Source organism: Theropithecus gelada, chromosome 4, assembly GCF_003255815.1.
Source record: "Theropithecus gelada isolate Dixy chromosome 4, Tgel_1.0, whole genome shotgun sequence".
In the NCBI taxonomy this organism is placed as follows: Eukaryota; Metazoa; Chordata; class Mammalia; order Primates; family Cercopithecidae; genus Theropithecus; species Theropithecus gelada.
In genome coordinates this window covers 129,388,077-129,415,088 of record NC_037671.1, presented here as the reverse complement: position 1 = coordinate 129,415,088, position 27,012 = coordinate 129,388,077, and the positions used below count along the sequence as shown (strand labels likewise).

General features: G+C 40.2%; 1 protein-coding gene across 3 annotated transcripts in view; it reads right to left on the bottom strand.

The window, feature by feature from the left end:
- PRKN (parkin RBR E3 ubiquitin protein ligase) overlaps positions 1 to 27,012 on the bottom strand; it is a 919,793-nt gene that overhangs the window by 875,911 nt on the left and 16,870 nt on the right. For 2 of the 3 annotated variants that reach the window (XM_025384066.1, XM_025384067.1), the window contains exon 2: positions 17,975 to 18,215. In XM_025384066.1, the coding sequence (XP_025239851.1) occupies positions 17,975 to 18,149 (175 nt within the window). In that variant the 5' untranslated portion in view covers positions 18,150 to 18,215. Of the gene's footprint in view, positions 1 to 17,974; positions 18,216 to 27,012 lie in introns of those variants that run through there. The other variant, XM_025384068.1, reaches the window with a different exon arrangement.

The window sequence follows — 27,012 nt, the reverse complement described above, 5'->3', positions numbered from 1 at the left end:
TAATATTTAGCTTACATATTTTTGGTCCTTTAGTTATACATACTATAGAATGGCTATACTTTTGTGTCATGTTAATTGTTTTATTTTTGCTACTTTAGGAACCCGTGGCTCTAGAAAATTGTACTATCTAGATTTATAGCTTTGCTAGTCTGCTAAAATGTTTGTGTCTGACAGGCACTTTTCTGTCATGACTTTCCAGTGTCTTCGTGAAATCAAAGTTCTTATTTTGATTGCAAGTTATAATTGGATTGGGTGGTTGAGAATTAAATAGAAGAAACAGTAACAGAAAAATACAATTATTTATCCAAAGTAATGGGATGAGCTTTCTTTTTCAAGAACGAAAAGAGTAGGATATTTTTGCCCTAAGTGTTGGTTTGTACCCATATATGAAATGATACTATGAAAGATAAAACTTGAGAGAACACAGCGAGTTGTGGAAAATTTGAGGGAAGTGAATTTTAATTGCTTTTGTTTATAACACCTACATCTGAAAAGAAGCGATAAAATGTATTAAAATTCACCTAATTTTGATTGGCTTATTTGTGAGATAAATTAAGGGGGGAAAATGATCTCATAAAACCTATGTTTCCAATGCATTAATGCAAAATTAAAAGTAGTCTTTTTCTTGGTTGAATTGATAAACTCATCTTAGAAATCTTACTAAGGCATAGTAAAAATACTATTTTTCCCTTTTGTGTGATATGACCAGGAAGCAGAGATTTTATAACCCCCCAGAATAATATCTGCTATGTGTTGGTTCTAGCATAGCGTTAGATAAATAAAAACATAAAATTATGAAAGGTAAAGTTTCCTCACTTGTGAATGAATCAGGATTCCTTGCAATCATATTACATTACCAACAATCATTTTCCAATACTTTCTTGTCAATTTGACTAAATCGACAATTAAATATTTGTCTTGAGGCACCTAGGATTTTATTATAGCCAAATGACCAACTCTACTCTGACAACTACTTTAATTTCCCCCCAACCCCATTTAAATTTCAGATTTAAAATTTAAAAATATAGACCATAAAAATTCAAGAATATAGTTTATACTTAAAACTGGCTTTAATATTTCCCACAGGCTCCCTGGAGAGAGGAGCTAGAAAGCCTTAGGTTTGTTTCAAGGGCTTTGTATTTCTTATTAGCCTCCCCACTACAGAAGAGCTATGGAATGAGCTGCCAAATCAGAAGGACGCTCAGCCTTCCCTGGGTTCAGTTTGTATATATGAAATGTTATGCACAGAAGTCTTTTTCTAATTTAACACTTAATGGGAAGACTAAGGAGAATCATCAGAGCCCATGCTGTCCATTATATGTTCTTACTCTCCAGAGAAACATTGATCAAACTCTTATAAAATAATTATGCACTGTGTCACAAAGGGGAATTTTACACTTGTCATTCTGATATTGCTAGTCACTGTAATAATTGATCTAGCCTTTCATTGGTATCAAACTGGTTTCTGTCTCCATCTCACGTTTGCCTGTGAATTGCGCAATAAACCACAGGCCTGGGGTTGTATCTTCAGCATATACTCCTGTCTGCAGACTCTCAGAAAGGAGTGTGCCAGGTACTCTGGACTACTGACACTTCAAAGAATAGACTCTTGGTTACTGGCGTTAGAGTTGACATCAGCTCAACAACTTTCAGACTGGACCACGGAACGAATCAGAATTTCCAGGACTTATTTCAGTCTGGAAATAGATGTTCTTCATGAAACTAGCACCTAATCCAAGATCCAAAAAATAACAATTAATTACACAAGAAGAAATGAACGGATGAGTTTAATTATGGCTACTTGTTTTGAATGCTTTTAGTATTGCACTTAATATCTATTTTTATGGATATATGAAGATCTCTTTCTTCTCCATCGATATCACATTGAATATAATAGACTATTGCTTTTGCATATAATTTTTGTTTGCTCTGTCACCAGGCTGGAGTGCAGTGGCATGATCTCGGCTCACTGCGACCTCTGCCTCCCAGGTTCAAGGAATTTTCCTGCCTCAGTCTCCCGAGTACCTGGGACTACAGGTGCGCCACCACCACACCCGGCTAATTTCTGTATTTTTAGTAGAGACGGGGTTTCACCATATTGGCCAGGATGATCTCGATCTGTTGACCTCATGATCCGCCCGCCTTGACCTCTCAAAGTGCTGGGATTACAGGCATGAGCCATCAGCTGCTTTTGCATATAAAATTTAAAAAATTCTAAGTAGTATCTGATTTTTACCATCCTTAGAAAGGCAGAAAGAAATACTTTTACTGACTCGCCTTACTTTTTCATTAGAACATAGTTATTTACATAGGTTCAATTAGGATTTGTTCTCATCTTACCAGGATACAATTGAACAAATCGATTGCACAACAAAGAATACACGTGGATAATTATATTTGAGAATAAATCTCACTTCATCAGATACAGCTGTATGCTAGTCCAGAAAACTAACGAGACACATAGGCAGTGCTGATGAAGCCCAGTGGACAAATCAGGTTTACTACCTGGCTATTAGAGTCCTGTTCCTGAGAACTTCAGGAAGAGAGAAATTCATCCCAATTTATATATACAGTGCAGGCAAAATGTGATGGACAGAATGTTTTGGAATTGTTTCCTGAGCTTTGAGAAAGAAAAGCAAATAATAAAGGCTTTTAAAACTCAAATCTGAGATTCCTTAAAAAAATTTTTTCAGGCAGAGTTAATTATCTGGGTAAAATTATATGGCTATAGATTTGTAAAGGAAAGCAGGCCTATCTGGTTAATTAACAGTCTCATTGGAACTATGTAAAAAATGAGGCCATGTTTGATCTGGATGAAAATAGCATTTTTCTGTGATTAAAACAAAACAAAAACCTTTGTGGGGTAGGCGCAGTGGTTCATGCCTGTAATGCCAACACTTTGGGAGGCCAAGGCGGACTGATCACCTTGAAGTCAGGAGTTTCAGACCAGCTTAGCCAACAGGGCGAAACCCCGTCTCTACTAAAAATACAAGAATTAGCCGGACGTGGTTGCAGACGCCTGTAGCTCCAGCTACTCCAGAGGCTGAGGCAGGAGAATCGCTTGAGCCCAGGAAGCAGAGGTTGCAGTGAGCCAAGATCACACCACTGCACTCCAGCCTGGGTGACAACAGAGCAAGACTCCATCTCAAAAACAAACAAACGAAAACCTTTTGATTATTTATAAGGGTGCGGGGTGGGGGGAAATGGAGTGTAAAAAAATAGCCACAACTTAGAAATGGGCCAAACAGACGACTAGATGTCCTTTTGATGCAGCGTTGAGCTTGTTTTCCTATTGGCAGGGAGCTGTACCACTTTGTAGAGGCTGAGACACCTTGTACATTTTTGTTTGGTAAAGATTTCCATCCAGTGTAACAGATAACCCCAAAGTCTATGGTTTACACACATCTATTTGTTACACACATACACACACACACACACACACACGCGAAAACTTTTCCTTTAATGAGTACACAGAAGTACAGAGAGTAGTATAATGAGTAACCATCCCCCAGATTCAATTATAAATCATGTGTAACTAGCTGGTTGTCCCACTTCCACTGATCCTAAGATTGATCACATGGCATCAGCCAGATTCCCTTCATTTATATCAACCCATTCACTTTCATCTAATTGTTTCATCTATTCATATCTGTTGGCAGAATAAAGAAGGACTTGCAAAATGGTGAATATCTGATTTCGCAATTGCTTCTCTAATTATTGTCTGAAACTTCTCTGTAAAGAAAAATTTTCCTCAACTCCTAGGGCCATTTGGTTACCTTGAAATAGAATTCTTACAGGAAAAGCTAGATAAACCCTTACTGTTTTCCTTTTAATTATCAATTTCCTGGGCAAGATTTTAGGGCTCTAGTTATTTCCAGGAGTTTCTAATGCATTTCTTTTACAGCAAAATTATGAATTTTTAAGTTGTCAATAACTTTTTTGTCTTAGATTATACTGTTTTCATCTTGGATTATCTCATCTTGGGACACTGAATCTTCATTAGCCCACGTGTCCTTCAAGTATGTCCCTTTGCATTTCATAATCTCCGCTAGCTTTCACATAAGATAGCCACACAAGATGGGCAAGGTTCATCTTGCGTAGGATTTGTCCCAGGCCTAGAATCTTCTCTTCTTCAATGATTCCTTGTCTTTTTTTAGTTAAAAACAGTATTAAGAGACTACAGTTTGAGTGGCCGCAAACTTACTCCTGGTTAATGGGTTTAGATGAATGATCTAGACACTCTTATCTAAAAGAGGAGAGAGTGGGAGGATCGGGAGACAGGAAAAGACTGGCACATGAAGTGTTAAAACTGGCTGCTCATCAGAATCACCTGTGAAACCTTCAACATAGGGATTCTCAGGCCTCAACCAAGGCTTATGGAATATGATGATCAAAGGGGAGCCCTAGGTTATGTAAAAGGCCCTCAGGAAATGAAGTCACTCTGGGGCCCACTAGGGAGGAGGGCTGAGTTACAGTCTCCAAGAAGCCACATTTCCAGACCTTGGGATCCAGTGCATTAGATACTTTTAGCAGCTGAAGAATTTCGTATCTTAAACAGTAATACATATTCATTCTGGAAAGTTCATATAAACCAAATATTCAAAATAAAAATAAGTCACAATCCCATCACAAGAACAAACTGCTGTTAAATCTTGCATCTCTGTTTTAATATTTTTCTTTAGGTATGCATATGCACACATGGGGATACATATACTTATTTTTTAGAGTAAGATCATATTCTACTCGGCAATTTGGAACTGAATTTTGTCATCTGGTGTCTTTCCATGCCATTAAATAATATTCTAAATATCATCTTCAATGGACACACAGTAACCCATTTTATAGAACTGCCAAACATTCAGAACCTATGGTTGTACCTCTCGATTGTCTTCCATTTTTTACTAATATAAACAACATTGAACATCTTTCTAATTTATTGTGTACATCTGTAATACAATTTTATCATAAACTCTGAGAGTATAAATGACTAAGTCAAAAGGTCAAAGTTGCATTTTCTCTTGTGAGAGTTCTAAAATACTTCCCTATCAGTTTGAAGTAAGAGAAAAGTCTAGGGCACATGAAAAGAACTAGAAATGAAGAAGAAGGGTGCACAAAGAGGGAAGGAAACATGCTAACTGTTATCTTTTAGGGCTGTCACACATCGAATTTTAATGTTTGGGGAAATAACCAATGTTGCTGTTAGGAAGCTGGGATTCAATCATGGTAGCACTAAATGATACATCACTGTATTGGGGGCAGGTGCAACATAAACCTCCCATGGATATTTGTCAGGTGGAGAATTCAGGACAAGGTTTCCCTATTTGTATATAGAATTTTGAAGTCAGGGCACCTTCTAATGTTGACTGCAATGCTTAAGTCATCTGTCTGTCTCTGCCAAAGAGCTAGACCCCGCTTCAGGAATGCAAACTTCTTCCACTGCTATGCTCTGTTTCTGTCCTCAAACAATTCAGATGTTGAAACCTAATCACCAGTGTGATGGCATTCAGACCTAAGGAACGTAGAGGTGATTAGATCGTGAGTATGGAGCCACTGTGAATGGGATAAGTACTCTTACAGAAGATGCCCTGGAGAGCTGCTGTGCTCCCTCCACCATGTGAGGGCACAGCTGGAAGGCACCATCTAGGAACCAGGAAGCAGCCTTCAGCTGACACCAGCTTTAAAGGCGCCTTGTTCTGTGACTTCCCCGCCCGGCATCTAGAACTGGAAGAAATAAATGTCTGTTGCTTATAAGCCACTGACTATTTTGTATTTTGTCACAGCAGCCCAAAGGGGCTAAGACCCCCACAATTGGGAATCTTGGATTAGAATGAATTATATTTCCCATTTTCAAAAAGGTTATCAATGAGCGAATAAACAAATGTTGTTTTCATTCATTTAACACATATTATTAAGTTACTAACCATCAACGATGTGCCCAGCACTGTGTTAGGTACTGCAACAGCCCAGAGTGACAGGAAGTGCCCCTGCTTCCTGGAGCCTGCCTTCCAGCGGGGCTGCTACCACCTGCGTGTGCTATTCTCGTGCTCAGGACGCTGTTGTATACAGTAACCTGGTAAATTGACTATGTTAAAAGAGTACTTTTTCTTTCTTCACAGAAACAAGAAAAATTATTTGCTGTGGAGTCCAAGAGAGGAGCATATCTATGGAAATGATAATTGAAAGAGAAACTGGAAACATCACCTGTATGAAAAATACTAATGGCTCTGTTAATGAAACAGGGATGCTGGTGACAACAGGTGACAAATCTAATCTAATCTAAACTAATCTGTTTCTCCATAATAAGTAGCAAGTTCCAGAAATATGCAATCATACAACAGCACTAAATGACTGCTGCCGCTTGTCACTGAAGATGTCCATGTTTTATTGGGATATAATATTTCTTCTTGGCATGAAGAGAATGGATTAAGTAAAAGAAAACAAGGTATGGTTCTACTTTACCAGCAGAAATGGACAAATCCAAAATAAACAACTGTTACAGCAACTATTCTAATCTTATTAATTAAAATATGCAAGGTATACTCATTCTCATTTTCATAAAAGGAAATCCTAAATGCTCAATTAGAAGTATGTTTCCTCACTATTTGTAGGAACTTCTAGTCCTAGAATTCTTGGTCCACCTTTCCCCAAGATTGTATTCATTTGTTAAATATGAGACACCACCAAAACTGTAATGATGCCGCAAAGGAAGAGTTAATGAAGTAAAAAAAAATCAAATGAGTCAACTATTATGAAAAGAGAGGTGACTTCATATCCATCAATTAGAAATCAAAGGGTCTGGCTGGCTATTTATCATCAAAAATCTTTTATTGGCATAAAAAAGTCCACACAACAAGCAGCTTTTTAAAATAACTACTCAGGCAAGAGTATCACTCACCAAGCTGGGACTTCATGTTCTTTGTGACAATAAAGAAATAGAATGGCAAACAACAATCTGTGAAGACTTGTAAATCATACTCTCCTAAGCTATCACTCTAGATTAAAATATCTGCCTTAGTTTTCAGGAGGTTAGAGAAGAGTGTCTTATCTCCGAACAGCAGAACTTCATGAAGACGCATACATACCTTCCTCTTGCAGCTAAGGAAGGATGGATCGTCTTTGACCCAGGTAAAGATCCATGTACTCGAATCATGAAAATATCCAAAAAGATGGGCTGGGCATGGTGGCTCATACCTGTAATCCCAAATACTGGGAGGCTGAGGCGGGCAGATCACGAGGTCACGAGTTTGACACCAGTCTGGCCAACATGGGAAAACCCTGTCTCTACTAAAAATACAAAAATTTGTTGGCCATGGTGGTGGGCGCCTGTAATCCCAGCTATTCTGGAGGATGAGGGAGGAGAATTGCTTTAACTTGAGAAGTGGGGGTTGCACTGAGCTGAGATGGCACCACTGCACTCCAGCCTGGGTGACAGGGTTAGACTCCATCTCAAAAACAAACAAACAAAAACAAACAAACAAAAAGAAAAGAAAAGAAAAAATCCAAAAAGACACATTAGCAGGACTCAGCTCCAATTGTGTTGTTTGATGCACTGGCCAGTTGATTCAATCTCAATCTGTGTTCACAGTCTTCCTGCTCACTTAGAAGAAGAGCTCTGTTTGTATTTCATGATGAACACCATTTGCTGAATGCTAACTTGTTCCTAACTGCCCCAATCCTTCATCCATTGCCAGAGCCAGCTTGGTTAAGTCCCCTGTGACCTATATCTGTGACCTGTCCCTAGCTAATCTTCTCTTTCACAATATGAAGTGGGGCACACACTCATCGCCAAACGGTCCTTTGAGCAAGTCCCAATAGAAAATGCATCCACTTTTCGGATGAAATACTCAAAAAAGAGTACTACATTACCTAACGTAAAATGGAAAACAAATACATATGCCATCCATCATTTAGGGCTGGGAAACAACGAAAATGTAATATTCTAGAAAGAAAGACATAGGAAGTATTATTCCTCATGCCACTCATCATTATCATAGAGCACCCACTATCCTAATTTAGCTCCAAATGTGTGGTGGAGGTGATCAAAATTTAAAACTAAATAAACAAAGAGACTCATACAAAAAATAAAATAATAAAATAAAACAAAATAAAACAAAACCCTGACCCCAAAACTAGAGTAACCTGTCATCTCCCAAGTATGGGTTGGGGACCTAGAACCTGTTCTGGGGGGAATTCAGGCAGGTGGCCCTGGTTCTGTAAACCTAGGTAGTATTTTAGAGCATGAGCACATTACTGGGCCTTTGTACATGTGAACTAGAAAGCAAAGGGATAACTGAAATGGATAAGTTATTCAGCACTTGGTATATTCCAGGCCTTTTTCTAGGCCCTTGTCATGAAGTATCTGACATCAGTTTCACGAGTTAGGTACTTTTTCCTTATCTCTATATGAGAAATGGGGAAACTGTGGCCTGGTATGTTTAAAAACAAAACAGTGCACTATTCACTTGAGGATATTAAAATGAAGGTTACTGATTCAGTAGGTCTGATAGGGGGCCAATGATTCTGCATTTCTGATAAACTCCCAATTGCTGCTGCTGTCCCACAGATCACACGTTGAACTGCAAGAAAGTAAATCGTCTGAGTCCTAGAGGTAGCAAGAAGCAGAGCCAAGACGGGCTAAGTTGCCTGGCTCCAGGGTCCACACTTATTGCCAATCAGCTTAGCATTTGCATGGCAGACACGTCACAGCCCAGGTACCATGAATGGGCTCAAGGATTCGTAATCAATGTCTGTCACCCTTTTTGACTGCATTTTCTAGCAACAAAAATCCTGTATTAAATGCGTAGTATATACCAGGAACTGTGATAAACACTGGTTCAAAGGATTTTCATTTAATCCACTGATTAAATCCACAAGTAAATTATTGGCCATTTGATTCCCTTCTTACAGGAAGCAAATCACAACCCCACTGATGGACTGGGTATTCTAGTGAGTTTAATTATCATGCACAGAAAAGATTGAGCATTAATTTTCAAAGAATCAGAATCTAATAACACACCTCTAACACCGAAGGTAGTCAGTCTTTGGGGATTGAGGAAGAATTTTAAAATCTTACAGAGCATCAGAGGTATCATTTGGAAAATTAATTATAGTCAAATAGATGTAGAAGGTATAGGAGTTTGGGCCTGATTCTGTGAAATTATCAAAAAGTAATCTAAAAAAGAATGTAGTGATATTTTCTTTGTCAGAAGGGTTTCACTTTCTATTCTAAAATAGATATTTTGTTAATTCTGTTTTTGTTACATAGGTAGAATACAAATTCCTGATTTATGTGTGAAATGTTTGGAAGCTACAGGTCATACAAAATAACACCTTCCATTAAAGTTTCACAAAATTTCCATTAGTTCTTATTTATTCAGAACAAATTTAGAAAGACTGAAAAGAGTATATTATACAGAGTTAAATTCTAACAATTTGAAATGTTTTCTTTACCTTCCCTTCAAGAAAATGGAATCCAGCAGCCTGCCTGCATTTTTGGCAGACTCTGCAATAATTAGAATGCTCTCATGATTCCCAAGATGGACCTCCCCACCTGTAAACACGCTGCCTCCGTGCTCATTCCTGTTAAGTGCAGATCTCCCCATCTTGGCATATGGACAGTGTCCTCTGAAACACTTCAGAGTTGGAAGAGTAAAAAATGTAAATGATTTGCTTGATTGGCTATTTAGGCCTCCAGGAGAGGGACACCCAGACACTACTATTTGCAGAGGCCTCTCGTTAGAAGAGCACACTGTCCAGCCAGGCCTCATGGAATCTTGAATGCAACGTCCCCTTTCCCCTTTAAATCACAATATGACTTTGCAGAGGTGACTTCAGAAAAATCAAAACATTTTGAGGCTCCCTGCAGGTACCCTATTTAACTTCAACTACCAACATTGGCATTTCTCATCTACTCTCCCCCACAGTTACTATTTGTTTATGTTTCAAAACAGATAACTAACCACAAAATGCAAAACGTTTCCCATAGAGACATGAACCCAAACAGGCATGAACAAAAGCACAGGTAGACGGGGCCAGCCTCTGCCTGTGTTGCCCACTTGGGGCATCTTGGGGCAGCATGGTATTCCTCTAGACAGCTTTTGTCAATTGCATGCTGACGCTCCTTCCAGCTCTATTTCATACTCCTTTTGTAAGTATATAAGCAAAAACATGGGACCGGGTGTGGTGGCTCACACCTGTAATCCCAGCACTTTGATAGGCCGAGGTCAGTGGATTACCTGAGGTCAGCAGTTCGAGACTAGACTGGCCAACATGACGAAACTCCATTTCTACTAAAAATACAAAAATTGGCTGAGTATTGTGGCGGGTGCCTGTAATCCCAGCTACTCAGAGACTGAGGCACGAGAATTGCCTGAACCCAAGAGGAGGAGGTGGCAGTGAGCCAAGATCTCCCCACTGCACTCCAGCCTGGATGACGAGCATGAAACTCCATCTCAAAAGAAAGGAAAAAATATGCATGGCATGAGGAACACTTTCTTAGACACCAGAAGAGGGAGTGATGGACACAAAGTCACAGCAGCTGTGACTTTTGGCATTCAGAGCTCTTGAGGGCAGGAAACCCACTCTTCCGACTTCATAGATCCTCTCAACCTATCATAGATTCCAGGAAGCTTGGCCACCGGCACGGGACCTAATTCTTTCCATCATCTCCAGTGTTGCCTTCTTGTCTTTCAAAGCCAGGCTCAGGGTCTGTCTTTGCTTCTCACTCCTCTAAATCCCCATATTACTGTCACTGTACCCATTTTTTAAAACTTACTGCATTTCAACTTGTGTATGTGCATTTGCCAAACTGTGAGCTACGGGAGGATCTTGTTCCTGCTACTAACCTTTGTATCGCCTGTTCCAATCAATGGGTTTATTATACATAAGAATTACTCAGAAGGCAGCAGATTAAAACACATGTGAGTGGTGCTCATTGACAAGTATATGGCCCCAAGGGATGGCTGTCTCAAAGGATCCCTCTGCCAAGCTCTGCCTTCCTCAGGGCAGGACTGTTGCTTACTTTCTGAATACCCAAGGCACACTCTACCATGTTTTCCATATGCAATTATTAACCATGTTCTCCTGCCAAATGTGACTCATAAGAGTTGAAGAGCTATAAGAGTTACATTTCACATGGTGAATAAAGCTTTTTGACAGTATGACAAAACTTTATCCCTCGTTACCCATGTGCCAGCCAATGGAGGTAGAAAATGTATTAGATGACTGACTTGAATTTGATGAGTGCCCCTTACAAGTGTAAACAAATATGTTGCAAGTAATGACATGACCGTATGTAAAGCACTATAAAGAGGAAGGAGCACACTTTTGGAGGCCAAGGCAGGTGGAATACCTGAGATCAGGAGTTCAAGAACAGCCTGCCAACATGGTGAAACCCGTCGCTAATAAAAATACAAAAATTAGCCAGGCATGGTGGTGGGCACCTGTAGTCCCAGCTCCTCGTGAGGCTGAGGCAGAAGAATTGTTTGAACCCAGGAGGCAGGGGTTGCAGTGAGGCAAGATCATACCACTGCACTCCAGGCAACAAGAGCAAAACTCCGTCTAAAAAAAAAAAGTAAGGAGCAACTAGTGCTGCATCTACAGTAGTGTACAAACTTCTTGGAAAAGATTTCAGGATTTTCCCCCTACTTCAACCATCCCTCCCCCACCAGAAATATGTGAGGCTGGCAGACCTCTCACTATAATGCAATATCACTTTCTGTGTTTTTGCCTTTAATATTGAAAAGGGATATTACCGTAAAAATTTCAGTGTTGGAAGAAAGATTAAAATCCTGGCAAAATAATAATGTATTTTTCATTGTTTTATGTTGATATCAACTCTAGTATGACTGCCAAAATTTTGGTTTTTTTCAAGGAAGATTTACACAAGAGGCAGTCCTTACAGTTGTGCAAAACAAGAAATTCACGCCCTCTGGCTTCAAGTCATTAGCATGTATAACACACATTTTCAAGTACTTGAGATTTGGTTTTGGATAAAATGAGAATTAAGTCTGAAGCTTATCACTTTATTCCATTAGCAGGCCTCCATGACTGATTAGCGTTTGGCAGGTGTTAGTTAATATACAATCCCAGAATAATTTTCATTTTGTACTGCATTCAACCATTGGCAAAAAACTGTTGATAAAAACATATTCTCTAATAATTATCATGTATCAATGGCATATCTCCAGAGCTCAAGTCTTAAATTCAATTGCGTTTATTTTAAATTTCTAAAAATATTTGTCTATTTTTATATTTTTTCTATTTAACCTTTACAAGTCATATTGTAACTTGCATGTGCCATAACTTATTCTGGCACATAATGCAGGAATGTCAAATCTTTTGGCTTCCCTGGGCCACAATGGAAGAAAAATTGTCTCGGACCACACATCAAATACACGAATAACTGGTGACCTATAAACAAAAATCACAAAACAAAAACAAAAATACCTCATAATGTTTTCAAAAAGTTTATGAATTTGCGTTCAAAGCTGTCCTAGGTTGCATGCGGCCTGTGGGCCATGGATTGGAGAAGTGTGATGTACTGTTTCCTCAAAACTAGTCTCTTTCATTTAGCAAGAAGCAAAAGGCCTATTGTATAGTAAATTGTTCTTCCGTATAATTAAATGCTTTCTTAGTAAGCTAGACAGTAACACTCAAAAAAACTGGAAAACATTACCAAAGTTTTTCTTTTGTTTTTCCAAAAGCAAAAATTCTGAAAAAAATAGTATACCATGTGATATAGAGTTTTAAAATTTGACTACTTGGCTGAAATCAATTAATATGACTCTCCAAAAAGAGCCATGTTAAGACTATATCTACTTTCTAACCAAAATGTCTAGAGGAAATGCAAAAATTCCTTTCTTCTGATATCCATATTAAGGAAAACACAGGCTACTGGACACTTTACGTAAGCTCTGGAGTGAGACAGTCTCCCTGGGTAAGGCTTGGATGGTCTGGGTCGGTTCCTCAAGTGGTCTGTGTAGTTTCCTCATCTATAAAGAGGATATGAACATGGTCTGCCTTACAGGGCTGCAAGGAATTAAAAGAGATATTTCAGGGAAACAGGTTTTCCTATACTGCCAGGTTTGCAGCAAGCACTCACCCATACTGCCTGCAGGTAGGACCCGTTCCCGTTGTTCTGGGCAATGCAGCAGTTCTAGGATTTGAAACCTTACGGGTTGTGTTGCCTCCACCCTTTCCTCCTGTGGTTCCTTCATGAGCAGCCAGCGTGAGACTTCCTGAAGTCAGATCATGTCACTCCGTTGCTCGAAAGTCAAATTTTCTCAACAGGGTCAAATCCTGGGCCCAGCGGACCCTGCCTGACCTCTCTACCCTGACCTTTTTCTGACATCCTCTTCTCTGAGCTCCACCTGTTACAAGCTCCGCCCCACACTGGCTGCTGCGTTTTCTGGGCAGGGCCCTGCCTCGGGCTCACGAGTTGCTGTCACCTGTGCCTGCGCACAAATGGGTGCTCCCTGAGGGTACCCTCCTCACAGGTTAGCTCATCACATAGGCCTCGCGGCTGCCGTGTATTACAAAAACTCCCCACCAATACTCTTTGTCCCCTTTACTCTACAGTTTCTCCACAGAACACACACTTACTAATTGGTTGGTGTTTCTTTCTTTATTAGCTTCTGCTTCTTTATTAGCTTTATTAGCTTCTGCTCCAAACAGAACAGCTCCGCTCAGGCAGGCATTTTGTCTGTTTCTATTTTCTGCTACATCCCAGTACCTGGCACTGTGCTTGGCACAGAGTAAGGACTCAATCATTATTTGTTTATGTAGTTCATTAACTGTATGATACTAGAGGAGCCTCCTATTTTTTGGCTAGGTCCAATGACTTCAGCTGACTGTCAGGAGATGATGAATGGAGGCTCATTTAGGAAACACCAGCAACACGTGAAGGTAATTTACACACAGGTACTCTGCAGCCCAGGTGCAGCTCAATGTTCTTGTTCACAACATAGTAAAATAGATTTTATTCACTGACCATATTTTAAGCAATACTATTTTTTACTATTTAGGGCAGTACTACTTAAAGCACAGCCCCTGGGCCCGCAGTATTAGTATCACCTGGGAGCTTGTTAGACCTACAACTTCTCAGCTTCCATCCAAGGCCAAATGTTCTGGGCCCAGGAATCTGTGATTTTATAGGTCCTCAGGTGATTCTGATGAGCACTAAAGCTTGAGTGGCACTGCTATAAAAATTACTTCAATGACTCATTCCAGTTCTTGGACGTCCTCTTACAAATCTTAGTGTGACATGTTTGCGTTCTTAGTATCAACCGTGTAACCGGTTATTCATGTACATCATGTTGTCACCTCTCATGTTGACCAGTTATCTTTTGCCAACTAAAAATACTTGAAAGGCACCTTCTCGGGTTTCAGAAGTTTCCACTTGTTTCAATAACATGTGTGGCTACAGCCCAGCTATTCACCCGTTAGAGCCCTCCCACATCCAGCCAGCACTTATATCCTTCGAAGCTGAATTTGAAGACTCTGGAAGTACAGAAAGTTGGAATTTCTTTTAATCTATTTTTCTGAGGCAGAGGTTTTCAATCATTGTATAACCAAGGATCATTTGTGTCTTTCCAAATGACAGATGCTGTATGTGTTTAATATGTGAAGTACGTAGACAGGAATCGTCTCAGGCTTCTGTGGTTGGCTCGGTGTGTTCACCTCTCACCAACCTGCCTCTGTTCTCCCACCCAGCATCAGATTGTTGCATGAGAACAACAGGTAGGATCCATAATTGTAAGACTGGAAAACCTTAGCGATAGGGCAGAGTTTCTCAGAGTGTAATCAGTAGCAACATTTTGGGGCCTCTACCCCCAGACAAATACATCAGAATTTCTGGTCACAGAAAAGTAATGAAATAAGATTTTTTTTTTCTCGCCATTCTGGCCATCAAAGAAACATGGAAAAGCATGCAAGATAATTCTGCACATGGCAGTCTGTGACTCTCTGCTCTAGTAACTTTACGCTATAATTTTTAGTGAAGAAAAATAATCATATAGGCATACTGTTTGCATATAGTCATTTCAAATCATTCCAAAGTCGTAACTCAAACCAAGAATGAACCAAGACATTTGAAGAGATGAAATCTCATTTTCTCTGTATAATCTTAAATAAAGCATTCGCTCTAAAAGCTAAATGCACAGGAATTCTGATGAATGACTTACTATGTTTACAATTTTAAGGAATTTAGTAAACATGTCTCACCACTCTTCTAAGAGATTTTGAGGAAAACTACAGTTAACTGGACAAAAACTCCATCCTCAAAGAGATTCAAAGGTGAAGTCGGAACTGGAGTACAAACTAGCAAGTAACAAGGGAGAGTCCTAAGGGTTCTGAAAAGGATTCCTTCCGGTTCTAATGAGTAGGAGAGGATTACTTGTAGTTTAGTTGTTAGTTTAACACAGAGTTAAATCTGAAAGTTGACCTGGGATAAGCCATGTCTCTTTTCCCAATCCTTTACAGATGCAATATAACTACACAGAGGCCTTTCAGTAGCAGTATGTAGGGTACCAGGAAGTCACCCCCAGTCTGTAGTGGTGCAGGGAGAAGTGTATTAGGAGGGCACTCCTGCAGCCCCCAGCTGCACCATGTAGAGTTGCCTAAGCCAGTCCCTAGCCTGCAAAATGCACAAAGCTGGCAGACCACAAGACAGAGGGGTAAATGAGAAACAGGGTGATCAGAGGTTAGATGTGACTCAGACATGGGTGGAAAGTAAAGGTGAAACAGCATGTCATCATAGGCCATACAGTACCCTGAAAGCTGCTGTCATTTACCACATTCCATAAATTTACTAGAATTTATTGTCTATTGTTTGGGTGGAAATAATTACACATTTCAATTTAAAAATATAAAGAGAATATTATACATTTAGCAGAATTTTCTCAGTGCCTACTGGTACTTCAGACCCTATATAGAGAGAATACTATATTTTCTTAACAAAAATATTATGGTCTAGAGAGAAAGACAAAAAAAGTCAATTGAAAATGTCAATAATTCTAAGTTCATTCTCATAAAAGAAAATTCTGGAGAAGACCAAGGACAATTTTATGATAAAACAAAATAAGAAGACTCAGATAAATATGTTTGATAAGATAGTAGAGACAGATGCACTAGGAAATGGATTAACGAATGTGAATATGTACAGAATATGATTATTGTGCTAAAATTGTTTTTAATATTCAGTAATAGGTAAAGGTTTAATTTTGTTCTAAACAATGTGATTTTTTTATTTTTAGTAAGAATTTTATTTTGGGAAATCAAAGAACTAGTAGATAGGTCTACTAACATAATAAATCCAATCTGTTACACGTTGTACAGGAACAAACATAGTAAATATAGGGTTTGGTACCACTTTTGGTTTCAGCCCTACATTGGGGGACTTGAAACATATTGCCTATTGATGGGGAGGGATGACCGTACATGTGAGACATCCAGAAAAAATGCATAAATCTCAAAGAGGTGGTCTAAAATTCAGGCTTGGATACCATCTTCAATGGCAAAGGAAGAAAGGGAGAGGAGAAGACAAGAGTAAGGTTTGTTACGCAGATTATTAAGTTGGTGGCTTCTCAAGAATCAGAGTCTCCAGAGACTCTGTCCTTCTCATCCTAGTAAGGAGAGGGAGATACCCTTACAAATGGAGATTTCCTTGGTAGATATAAATTTCCCTTACAAAAGGGTGACTTCCGCTCTGTTTTTAGAGCTTGTCCTATGTCTACTGTTTCTCAAAATAATCAGCTCAAAATAATACTTATGCTAACATGGCATATTTTGGGGTGGTATATTCTGGTCTCATACACCCTCAAGGTGGAATTTTCCCTTGTTTGGTTTATAATGTTGGAGCACTGAGTATCCTTTAGTAGGGCTTGTTTTTCTCTAGAGGTGTCAATGTCAGAATGATCTTCTACATACTCTGGTTGAAACATCAGAATTGTGATGAGCTTGGGTTTGATATTTATATTAATTTATCATATCCTGGATCACAAGGGCATTGCAGGGGTTTAGATTTATTTCATTTTTCCCCATTTTTGACATTTGTTTCCATTTCTCAGTTTTTCTTTCCAGACCTGAGGTGCCCAGCTCACATGAAGCAGAGCCTCTTTCCCTCCCACAGTCATCTCAAGATCACCAGAGCATCAGCTAATGCCTTACTTTCTGGGTTTATCTACTCCTGTATTTAAAGATGTTGCTTCTACACTTTCACTTGTCCTTGAAAATTATCTTTTTTTAATTTTTTGCAAGCTCATTGAAAATTTTTAATTCCTTAAATTTTATTTAGTAATTTTAGTGGGAGGCATTTCTTATTATGTCAGGCTTCCATCTTGCAGGTCCCAGAACTTTCTGACACTGTGAAGGCCATACCAGCCCACAACTGCCAGGATCTATTGTATGTGGGAGGAAAATCAACTTCTACCCTGTAAAGTCACTGTGATTATTTTGTGTCTTCTGTCAGACACAGTAAAAATTAATTCTATTATACCTTTGACTATTGAGAGAATAAAAGACTAAGAGACACATATTAATATTTTAAAAATAACTAAACAATAACCATCTTTTCCAAAGAAAAGCATTTTGAAATGGGTGGTAGAACAGAGAGAAGGAAGAATCCTTTCACACTAAGGATGTCATTGCCATTGGAATATGTGGCTTTAGAAACTACAAATGGCTCGATTAGCTTTCAAAATCTTTCTACTTTTTAGAATTTTTCTACATCACTAGAAACATATCTCTTCTATTTAATCTCAATGTGAAAACCTGTTTCATAGTACTTATAATAAATGCATTCTCAAATTTTACATCAAAGTACTCCACCTACAGTGATGTCTCCTTGTAGTGAATTAGAGACTCAAATCCAAAACGTATCATACACTAAATGCGCACCTGGTGAGGCCATGCTCCATAGAGACTGCACTAAACAAACAAACAGAATGCTCTAATACTCTTAGGGCATTCCAATTACCTGGACTGCCAGCTGGTAGTGAGTCATTCCTGCTGTCAGTGTGCAGAATGACAGCCAGTCCCACAGAGTCTCCTGGGAGGACTGAGCTGCTGAGGTCCACCCGAGTCAAGCTCTGGGGCTCCCGCTCACAGCCTCCCGCCATGTTTCTGGCGTTGTCGCCTCCAGTTGCATTCATTTCTTGACCTTTTCTCCATGGTCTCTGAACAATGTGAACGATGCTCTGCTGATCCAGGTCACAGTTCTGTTTGGGAGCAAGGTGGAAAAAAAACAAGGAAATGGCAAACATGAAATGCCAGATAGAGTTTAACTTGTCCTCAGTGTTAGAAGGGAAGGAAAAGTGACATGTAATTGACCAGCTTAGGCACATGTTTGGCCACAGCACTTACACACTACACATGGTAGACAAACAACACTGAACTGGGGCCAGAAACAGAAATTTGGGGATACGTGAAACACAACAGAACGCTGAAGTCATATTCAAAAGGATATGAAATCTACCAGGAAAAAAAAAAATTACCAAAGTGGATCTATAAGCACAGTGAAAACAATAATTCTTTTTTTATTTTTTCCCCAAGACGGAGTCTCACTCTGTCATCCAGGCTGGAGTGCAGTGGTGCCATCTCAGCTCATTGCAACCTCCACCTCCCAGGTTCAAGCAATTCTTCTGCCTCAGCCTCCCGAGTAGCTGGGATTACAGGCGGGTGCCACCACGCCTGGCTACTAAAAATATTCTTAAATAATAAAACTGATTGACATCAGAATTGATATGTCATTCTTTTCTGTTTTATAAAAGTACAGAAAGTTATTATCAATTAGAGGGCATTTCCGTACAGCATTGGAAATGAATGTGTTTGAGTAGACTCCACACACACCCCTCCACGGGCACCAGCACACACATCGTTACACCAGTGGGGAAGCAAGGCAGGAGCACACTCCTGCCACCCAGGGTTCATTCTCCCTCGGTCGATTTAACTATGAAAATCAGCAAACATTTACAAAAAGGTTTTGCATCTATATATTGACACGTAGGAACAGAAGAAGACTTTAACATTTTGTAGCATAAAAATTAAAAGTCAGATTATTTGCTAGGACAAGAACTAGGCTACCCTAAATGGAATTCTAGTTTCAGAATATCTACTACATAGGGCCGCCCGGGGTGGCTCAGTCCTCTAATCCCGCACTTTGAGAGGCCGAGGTGAGTGGATCGCCTGAGGTCAGGAGTTCGAGAAGAGCTTGACCAACATGGTGAAATCCCGTCTCTACTGCAAATACATTAGCCGGGCGTGGTGCTGTGTGCCTGTAGTCCCAGCTACTTAGAAGGCTGAGGCAGGAGAATCACTTGAATGCCCACCCCCATCCCCCCTCCAAAAAAAAAAAAAAAAAAAAAAAGAATATCTACTACATAGAAGCAGTTACTGATCTGCTTGCTACCCTCTTAAGACACAGCAAGGACCTTACTCGCTCAGCAAATCGATGTGGCCGGGCACAGTGGCTGACGCCTGTAATCCCTGCACTTCAGGAGGCTGAGGTGGGCGGATCACTTGAGGCCAGGAGTTTGTGACCAGCCAGGGAAACATGGTGAAACCTCGTCTCTACCAAAAATACAAAAAAATTAGCCAGCTCTGGTAGCATGGGCCTGTAATCCCAGCTACTTAGGAGGCTGAAGCAACATAATTGCTTGAGCCTGGGAGGCGGAGGTTGCAGCGAGCCGAGATCATGCCACTGCACTCCAGCCTGGGCAACAGAGCAAGACTCCATCTCAAAATATATAAAACAAAATAAAATAAAAATTAAAATGAATCAATGCCTTTCAAATACCTCTTGCCATTCTCATTTTAGGAATGCTCCCAGGACACTCAAATGAAATGCATCCATAACTAACAGCAATAAATGATGCCCTCCCCTGCTGCTTTCTCAAGCTCTTCTATTGCCTTCACCATCAATGTCCCTCGAACAGTGATGCCCAGCACTCACCAACAACCTGACCACAAATACAACGGCTGGAGTCTGCCTCCTCCATCCAGTTCGGCACCAGGACACTCTTTGTCCTTAAATCCCATTCAGACCTCTTCTCTACTCTCACACCCTGGGGCTCCATCTCATCCCCAGGCCCTGTGCCCCTCCCCATCCCCATTCTCAGAGCTCCCAGCCTCTCCCCAGGACTGTTCCTACTCAGCAGGGGCCACTGTTCATCATTCTCTGACCTGAAGTCCTCCCCTGCATGATTTCCCTGGTTCTGTCAGGAAAAACCATCCCCCACATCACCCACTTCGAGCCTTCCCCTCCCACCTACAAGTCTCATTATCCTCCCATGTTTTGTAATGGGCTGCAAGAGAATCACTATCTTGAATTTCACCTACCTAATCTTTGATATCGGCAAGGCACCAACAGTTAGCAATTCTGTCTCAGAATTACCCTTCACATCTTCAACTCCTTTATATCTCAATATTCACCTCCCCATTTTAGGCCTTCCTCACGATTACTCCCTTTACATCCGATATCACCATACTCCAGTCCAATATGTACAAGAATTCTGGGTGTGTGTGTGCTACATAATCTTTCTAAAGTGTCTCAGTATTACTTGTAAAATGGACTGTAACATCTCCCATGTTCTTCGAGTGTGTTTGTACATTTTTCCTTTCTAGATCATGATCTAGATTTGATTTTTTATCTTCCTTACCCCTCCTATATTATATGTGTGGCAGATTAAACTATTCTTCAAAATTATGCACGCCCGTACATTAGTGTGCATACATCATGCTCCCCACTTCCTCCCAGTGATTGTGCCCAGCCACTTGAATGTCTTTGGCCAAAGGGACATTAGCAGATGTAATTGGAACCAGGGCTTTGTGTTTGTCCGGCTGCTAAGGTCCATCAAAAGAACATCCCTGCTGGGCACAGTAGCTCACACCTGTAATCCAAGCACTTTGGGAGGCAGAGGCGGGTGGATCACTTGAGGTCAGGAGTTCAAGGCCAGCCTGGCCAACATGGTGAAACCCCACCTCTACTAAAAACACAAAAATTAGCTGGTCATGGTGGCGTGTGCCTGTAATCCCAGCTACTCAGGAGGCTGAAGCAGGAGAATCACTTAAACCCAGGAGGCAAAGGTTGCAGTAACCCGAGATCCCGCCACTGCACTGCACTGCATGGAGCGTGACTCCGTCCCAAAAAACAGAACCTCCGAGAAAGCTTCCACCTGTTCACACATGGCCCACACCTGAGTCCAACCCACAGAGGTGACCAAGTACAGCCACAGTCACAGTATAAAGCAGGGACCTGTAGCTGAAGCCAGCCTGAGGCCATGGGCACCCCCACTGACCTGCAGGCACATGAGAAAGATGGCATGCTTTTATGGCACTGAGATTTGTGCTTGACTTTTGAGCAATAATGGCAGACAGTCCTCGATTTTCCATTCTACTTGGACAAGGTATCACTGTCTATGATCAGCTCCATGTCAGGTAGCACTCCTCTAGCTACACACAGCCTCTAGCCTAAGTCATTTCAAAGAAACCGGCATCAGGATCTGAGTATGCTCAAGGACCTGAGCTTTGCCACAGAAGGAAGAGTGGAGAATTAGCACCCTAGCCTATCCTGAGGTTTCTATCCACATTGTGTCCCTTCCTTTCCATGTTCAGGACTCAGGTACTTCCTGTGATCCTCCCAGAGAAAAGTAAGACCTTTCTCCCTCATCTGAATCTAAAAATCTTTGCTTACTGTGCCCTTCTTATTGCAGTGGTTAGAGCTTGGACAGTATGAGCGTGTGTGTGTGTGTGTGTGTGTGTGTCTGAGTCTTATCTTCCAACTTATTTTAGAAATACTTGAGACCAGCAACTTGGTCATACTAATATTTATCACACAGTGCTTTGAAGCCAGGAGATGTAGAAACATATTTATGAATTTAAAAAGTTTGAAAAAGTGAATGACTGAAGGGAAGTAAGAAAGAATGAAGGAGTGAATGAATGAATGAATATAAACAGTCATGAGCTCAGTGTCCAAAGTGCCACAGAGGGAATCAGCAGAACAAGAAAGAACATAGAATTTGGACTCAAATTCTATGTCCTTTTCTATGTCAAGTCAAATGGACTTTTCTATGTCAAGTCAAATGGACTCAAGCTCTACATAATTTATTAGCTGTATGAATTTTGGCAAACGATTCTTCCTTCTCCAGCTTTCTGCCATTGACAATATATATCAACTTTGAAGGCTGTTTTGAAGATTCGAGGAAATGTAAAGAGCTCAGATCCCGATCCGCAATGATACATCGTTGGTAGTATTGTTACCATTTATGAGTTTTAGAAAACTAAAGAGGATGGCTCCCTAATCTTGTACATACATAAGGCCTCAGAATTCTGTTTAGCTGCTCACTTACACAATTCTGTTTGGAAAATATACAGAGAAGGCAGAATGAGCAGGAGCTATCAACGTGACAGTCCTACTGGTAGCATTCCAGCTTTCTGTGAACTAAAAATTGATACCAAAAAAAAAAAAAAATCCTATATCATCATATAGCCAGATGCCATGAAACACAAGAAGAACCTGAGTGAATTTTCAGGGATGGCTGAAATGTGACAAATGTTGATGAAATCTAAAAGATTTCAAATCCAGATTTTCCTAATGCTTAGGGTAGAGCTGCAAAGGGGAAATGAAAGTCCTCAAACAGATTTCAGTAGTTACAGTGATCCTAATAGGACACATTTCCCTCAGTTGCCATCCCTGTTTCTGAGATCATTAATTGCTTAATCTTTGACTCTCATAGAAAATCTTGCTGGTCCCAGAAGCGGTGCCTTTGACAGATGGCGTACTCACACACCATGCTGGTTCAGTTCAAAGCCACATTCCATGGACAATACATTGGATACAGTCCAGTTGCACAGCCACGCAAAAGCCCCAAATACTATTTAGCTCTCCTAGTATACAAAACAATTCCTCAGATATGGGAGAAAGAGATTTTCGGTGGGAAGACATCAGAGTGCTCCAATATGGTTTTAAGCTACCCCAGAGCAGAAACAATGTCTTATTTATCTTTGTTTCTCCAATAAATAAAATATTACCTGTCAAAGAGAAAATGCTTAATACGGTTCTTTCTTTCTTTATAACAATATATTAATCCAACAAGTAAGGCAGTAACAAATTCTTTAGTGTAGACAAACCAAGTAGGTATTTCTGTAACCAGGTTTGGTCTTACACTATCAAGCACAGCTGTTGACACCCATGGGAGACTGAGGGATCAGTATCTTGGGCTCTCTGTCTGCAGGATCCTTGACACAGAAACATACCAGTATTAACAAAACATCCATGGGGTTTTTTTTTTTTTTTTTTTTTGGCCAAATAATGATCAACCTCATCTGGTTGGACATTATCCAACAATACACAAAAAAACTGATGTATTTTTCTTTTTCTAAAAAGAAGTTCCTTCAACGGCACATAGTTAAGATCCAAATATTTCAGATTCTTCCAAGCCCTTAATAAAGAGTTATACAGATGGTCTCTAAAATTATTAATAATGATTCTAAAGTTGTTAACAATACTACATTATTTATACATTGCTTTCAGGAGTTATGGAAATAATTATGTTAGTAATAAAAAACATATATGATATACTCAGCCATATATTGAAATTGTTTATTATTCTCATACTCCTATGAGGGAGTAACTATCACCATCTGCTATGTCTGAATGTGTCCTCAAAATTTATTTGTTGCAACTTAACCGTCAATGTGATTGCATGAAGGGGTGGAGCCTCTTGAATGGGATTAGCGCCCTTGTAAAGCAGTGCAAGTGTTTGGCCTTCTGTCTTTTTTGCCCTTTTAGCTCTTCCCCTCTTCCAGCAAGTGAAGACACAACATGAAGGCCCTCACCAGACACTGAATGTCAGCACCTTGACCTTGGATTTCCCAGCTTTCAGAACTGTAAAAAGTAAATGTCTAGTTTTTATAAATTACCCAGTCTCAGGTATTTTGTTATAGCAGGACAAAGAATACAAGACAACATCCATAAAGTGAGTGTGTAAATAGAGCTAGAATTAGTGTGTAAATCCATGAGAACTGTGGCTGGCACCGATAAAGCTGTTTTCAGATTACTTATTGTGGTTGCTGTTGATTCAACTTTACAGAAGACAAAGGGGAGCCACAGAGAAGTTCACGATGGGTTCAACAACACCCAGCTCCACAGTGTGAAGCCAGGATAGGAACCCAGGTCATCGACTCCTCTGCTGGTCTTCGTTCACTCTGCTGAGAGGAAGTGGAGACTTGGATGAGGCAGACAGACTAGGACAAGTCTACAGGGGCCCATGGTGAAGACCAGCGTGTGGATGCTGCAATGGAACCACCCCAGGTACGAAGGAATGATTCAGAGAAGAGCCAGACATCTGAAATGTTAAAAATGTGAGAAGACAGGATCTGAGACTGGGCTGGACAGGAGGTAGCAAAGTAAATATGAGTCCAGTGTGATTTTAAAAAGGAAAAAAAGAAAAAAAAAAAGAATGAAAGTAAGAACAAGTGGGTTGTAGAGGAATCAGTGAGAGTATGGAAAGCGAAAAGAAGATGGTATAGGTGAGCGGTTAACACACCTCGCAGACTCCAGATGCTGGTGCTGGCTCAAGGTAAAGTCTGTACCTCTGGAGATCCTGTTACCCCAAGGAAGACAGCACTTATCACATTGTACTATAGTTTCTTTGTATGTGTTGCTCTCTGTTACCAGACAATACTGTCTTTAAGAGAAAATACTGCAACTGTTTCTGTAGAACCTACTGTAGTGACCTGTTCATAAAACACACTCCCCTGTGTCTGCTATAAAGCACATACCTAGAAGTGAGGACACATTTCAGATGGCGTTAGTAATTTATCCAAGTCAGGTAAGATGCATAATTGGGAAATGAAAGAGCCAGGCCTGTAGCCTCAGTTTTCTGGCTCTGAGCCCGATGCTCTATTTCAAACATCCCACATTGGACTGTCCACCTCTCTGTGCTCATGATATAAGTGGACGTGTTGGCAGAAGTGCCCAGCCAGTGTACTTTTATAAGCATAGTGATCAGTCTATACTCCTTGGTACACTTACTGTACCACTGTCTGTGGTCTGTAAAGTAGGTTGGGCTGTCTTCAATATCTTCAGTATTATTCGTTCATTTTCAATTCCTTCTAAATCTGCTAAACTCTACTTCTTCATACAAAATGCTTAAAATCATTTCAGTGTATAGCCAACAAACATATGAAATAATGTTCAAAATCACGAGTGATCAGGGAAAGGCAAATCAAAACCACAATGTGATACTGCCTTACTCCTGCAAGAATGGCAATAAAAAAAATCAAAAACAGTACATGTTGGCACAGATGCGGTGATCAGGGAACACTTCTACACTACTGGTGGGAATGTAAACTAGTACAGCCACTATGGAAAACAGTGTGGAGATTCCTTAGAGAACTAAAAGTAGAACTACCATTTGATCCAGCAATCCCACTACTGGGTATCTACCCAGAGGAAAAGAAGTCATTATATGGAAAAGATACTTGCACACACAAGTTTATAGCAGCATAATTCACAATTGAAAAATCGTGGAACCAACCCAAATGTCCACCAGTCAATGAGTGGATAAAGAAACTCTGGTATATAAATACGATGGAATACTACTTGGCCATAAAAAGGAATGAATTAATGGCATTCACAGCAACCTGGATGGATTAGAGACTATTATTCTAAGTGAAGTAACTCAGGAATGGAAAACCAAACATTGTATGTTCTTACTGATACATGAGAGCTAAGCTATGAGGACATAAAGGCGTAAGAATGATACAGTGGACTTTGGGGACTTATGGGAAAGGGTGGGAGGGGAGTGAGAGATAAAATACAACATATATGGTGCAGTATATACTGCTTGAATGTTGGGTAGACCAGGATCTCACAAATCACCACTAAATAACTTACATAAACAAATACCATCTATACCCCAATAACTTATGGGAAAAAGATCATTTCAGTGGAAGGCTGTCATCCTTTCTAATGTGTAATAACTTGACATTTTAAAGACTGAAAATCTCTGATTTTTATTTGGATTTTTAATAGCCTACATTTTTTATCTAGAAAAGGAATACGATCAGCCAAGAATGATCAGATAAAAAGACTAATTTAAAAGTCAATAGTGTTATCAGATTTTAATGTTAAAAACATTTTTACTTTGAGTGCTTTCTTAAATAACTTTGAAGAAACACTTTTAGTAACACCTTAAATTTTCCTTTTTTTGGGCTGAACGATCTTGGCATTCTTTCTATTTGTTGCTTCTTCTGAAGATAACTTCTAACAAACAGATTTTTCTTTGTTTTTTTTTAAGGCAGTGTCTCACTCTGTTGCCCAGGCTGGAGTGCAGTGGCACGATCAAGGTTCGCTGCAGCCTCGAACTCCCAGACTCAAGTGATCCTCTCATGGTAGGCTCCTGAGTTGCTGAGACTACAGGCACATGCCACTACACCTGGCTAATTTTGTAGGTTTTTTTTTTTTGGAGAGGTGGGATCTCACTTATGTTGCCCAGGCTGGTCTCAAATTTCTAGGCATAAATGATCCTCCTGCCTTGGACTCCCAAACACTGGGATTCCAGGCCGGAGCCACTGCACCTGGCATTAAGCAGATGTGGTTGGAAGCCCATCACAGTTTTTAATAATGTATTTTCTATGCCAAGGAAAGACAAAGTGGCAATCATTTAATAAGTTAGGCCGGATGCAGTGGCTCACATCTGTGCTGCCAGCACTTTGGGAGGCCAAGGAGGGCAGATCACTTGAGGTCAGGAGTTTGAGACCAGCCTGGCCAATGTAGAGAAACCCATGACTACTAAAAATACACACAAAAAAATTAGCTGGACGTGGAGGTGCAAGCCTGTAATCCCAGCTACTTGAGAGGCTGAGGGAGGAGAATCTCTCAAACCCAGGATGTGGACATTGCAGTGAACTGAGATAGCACCACTCCACTCCAGCCTAGGCCACAGAGCGAGACTCCATCTCAAAAACAAAAACAAAAACAAACAAACAAAAAAAGGTATTATTTAAAGGTGT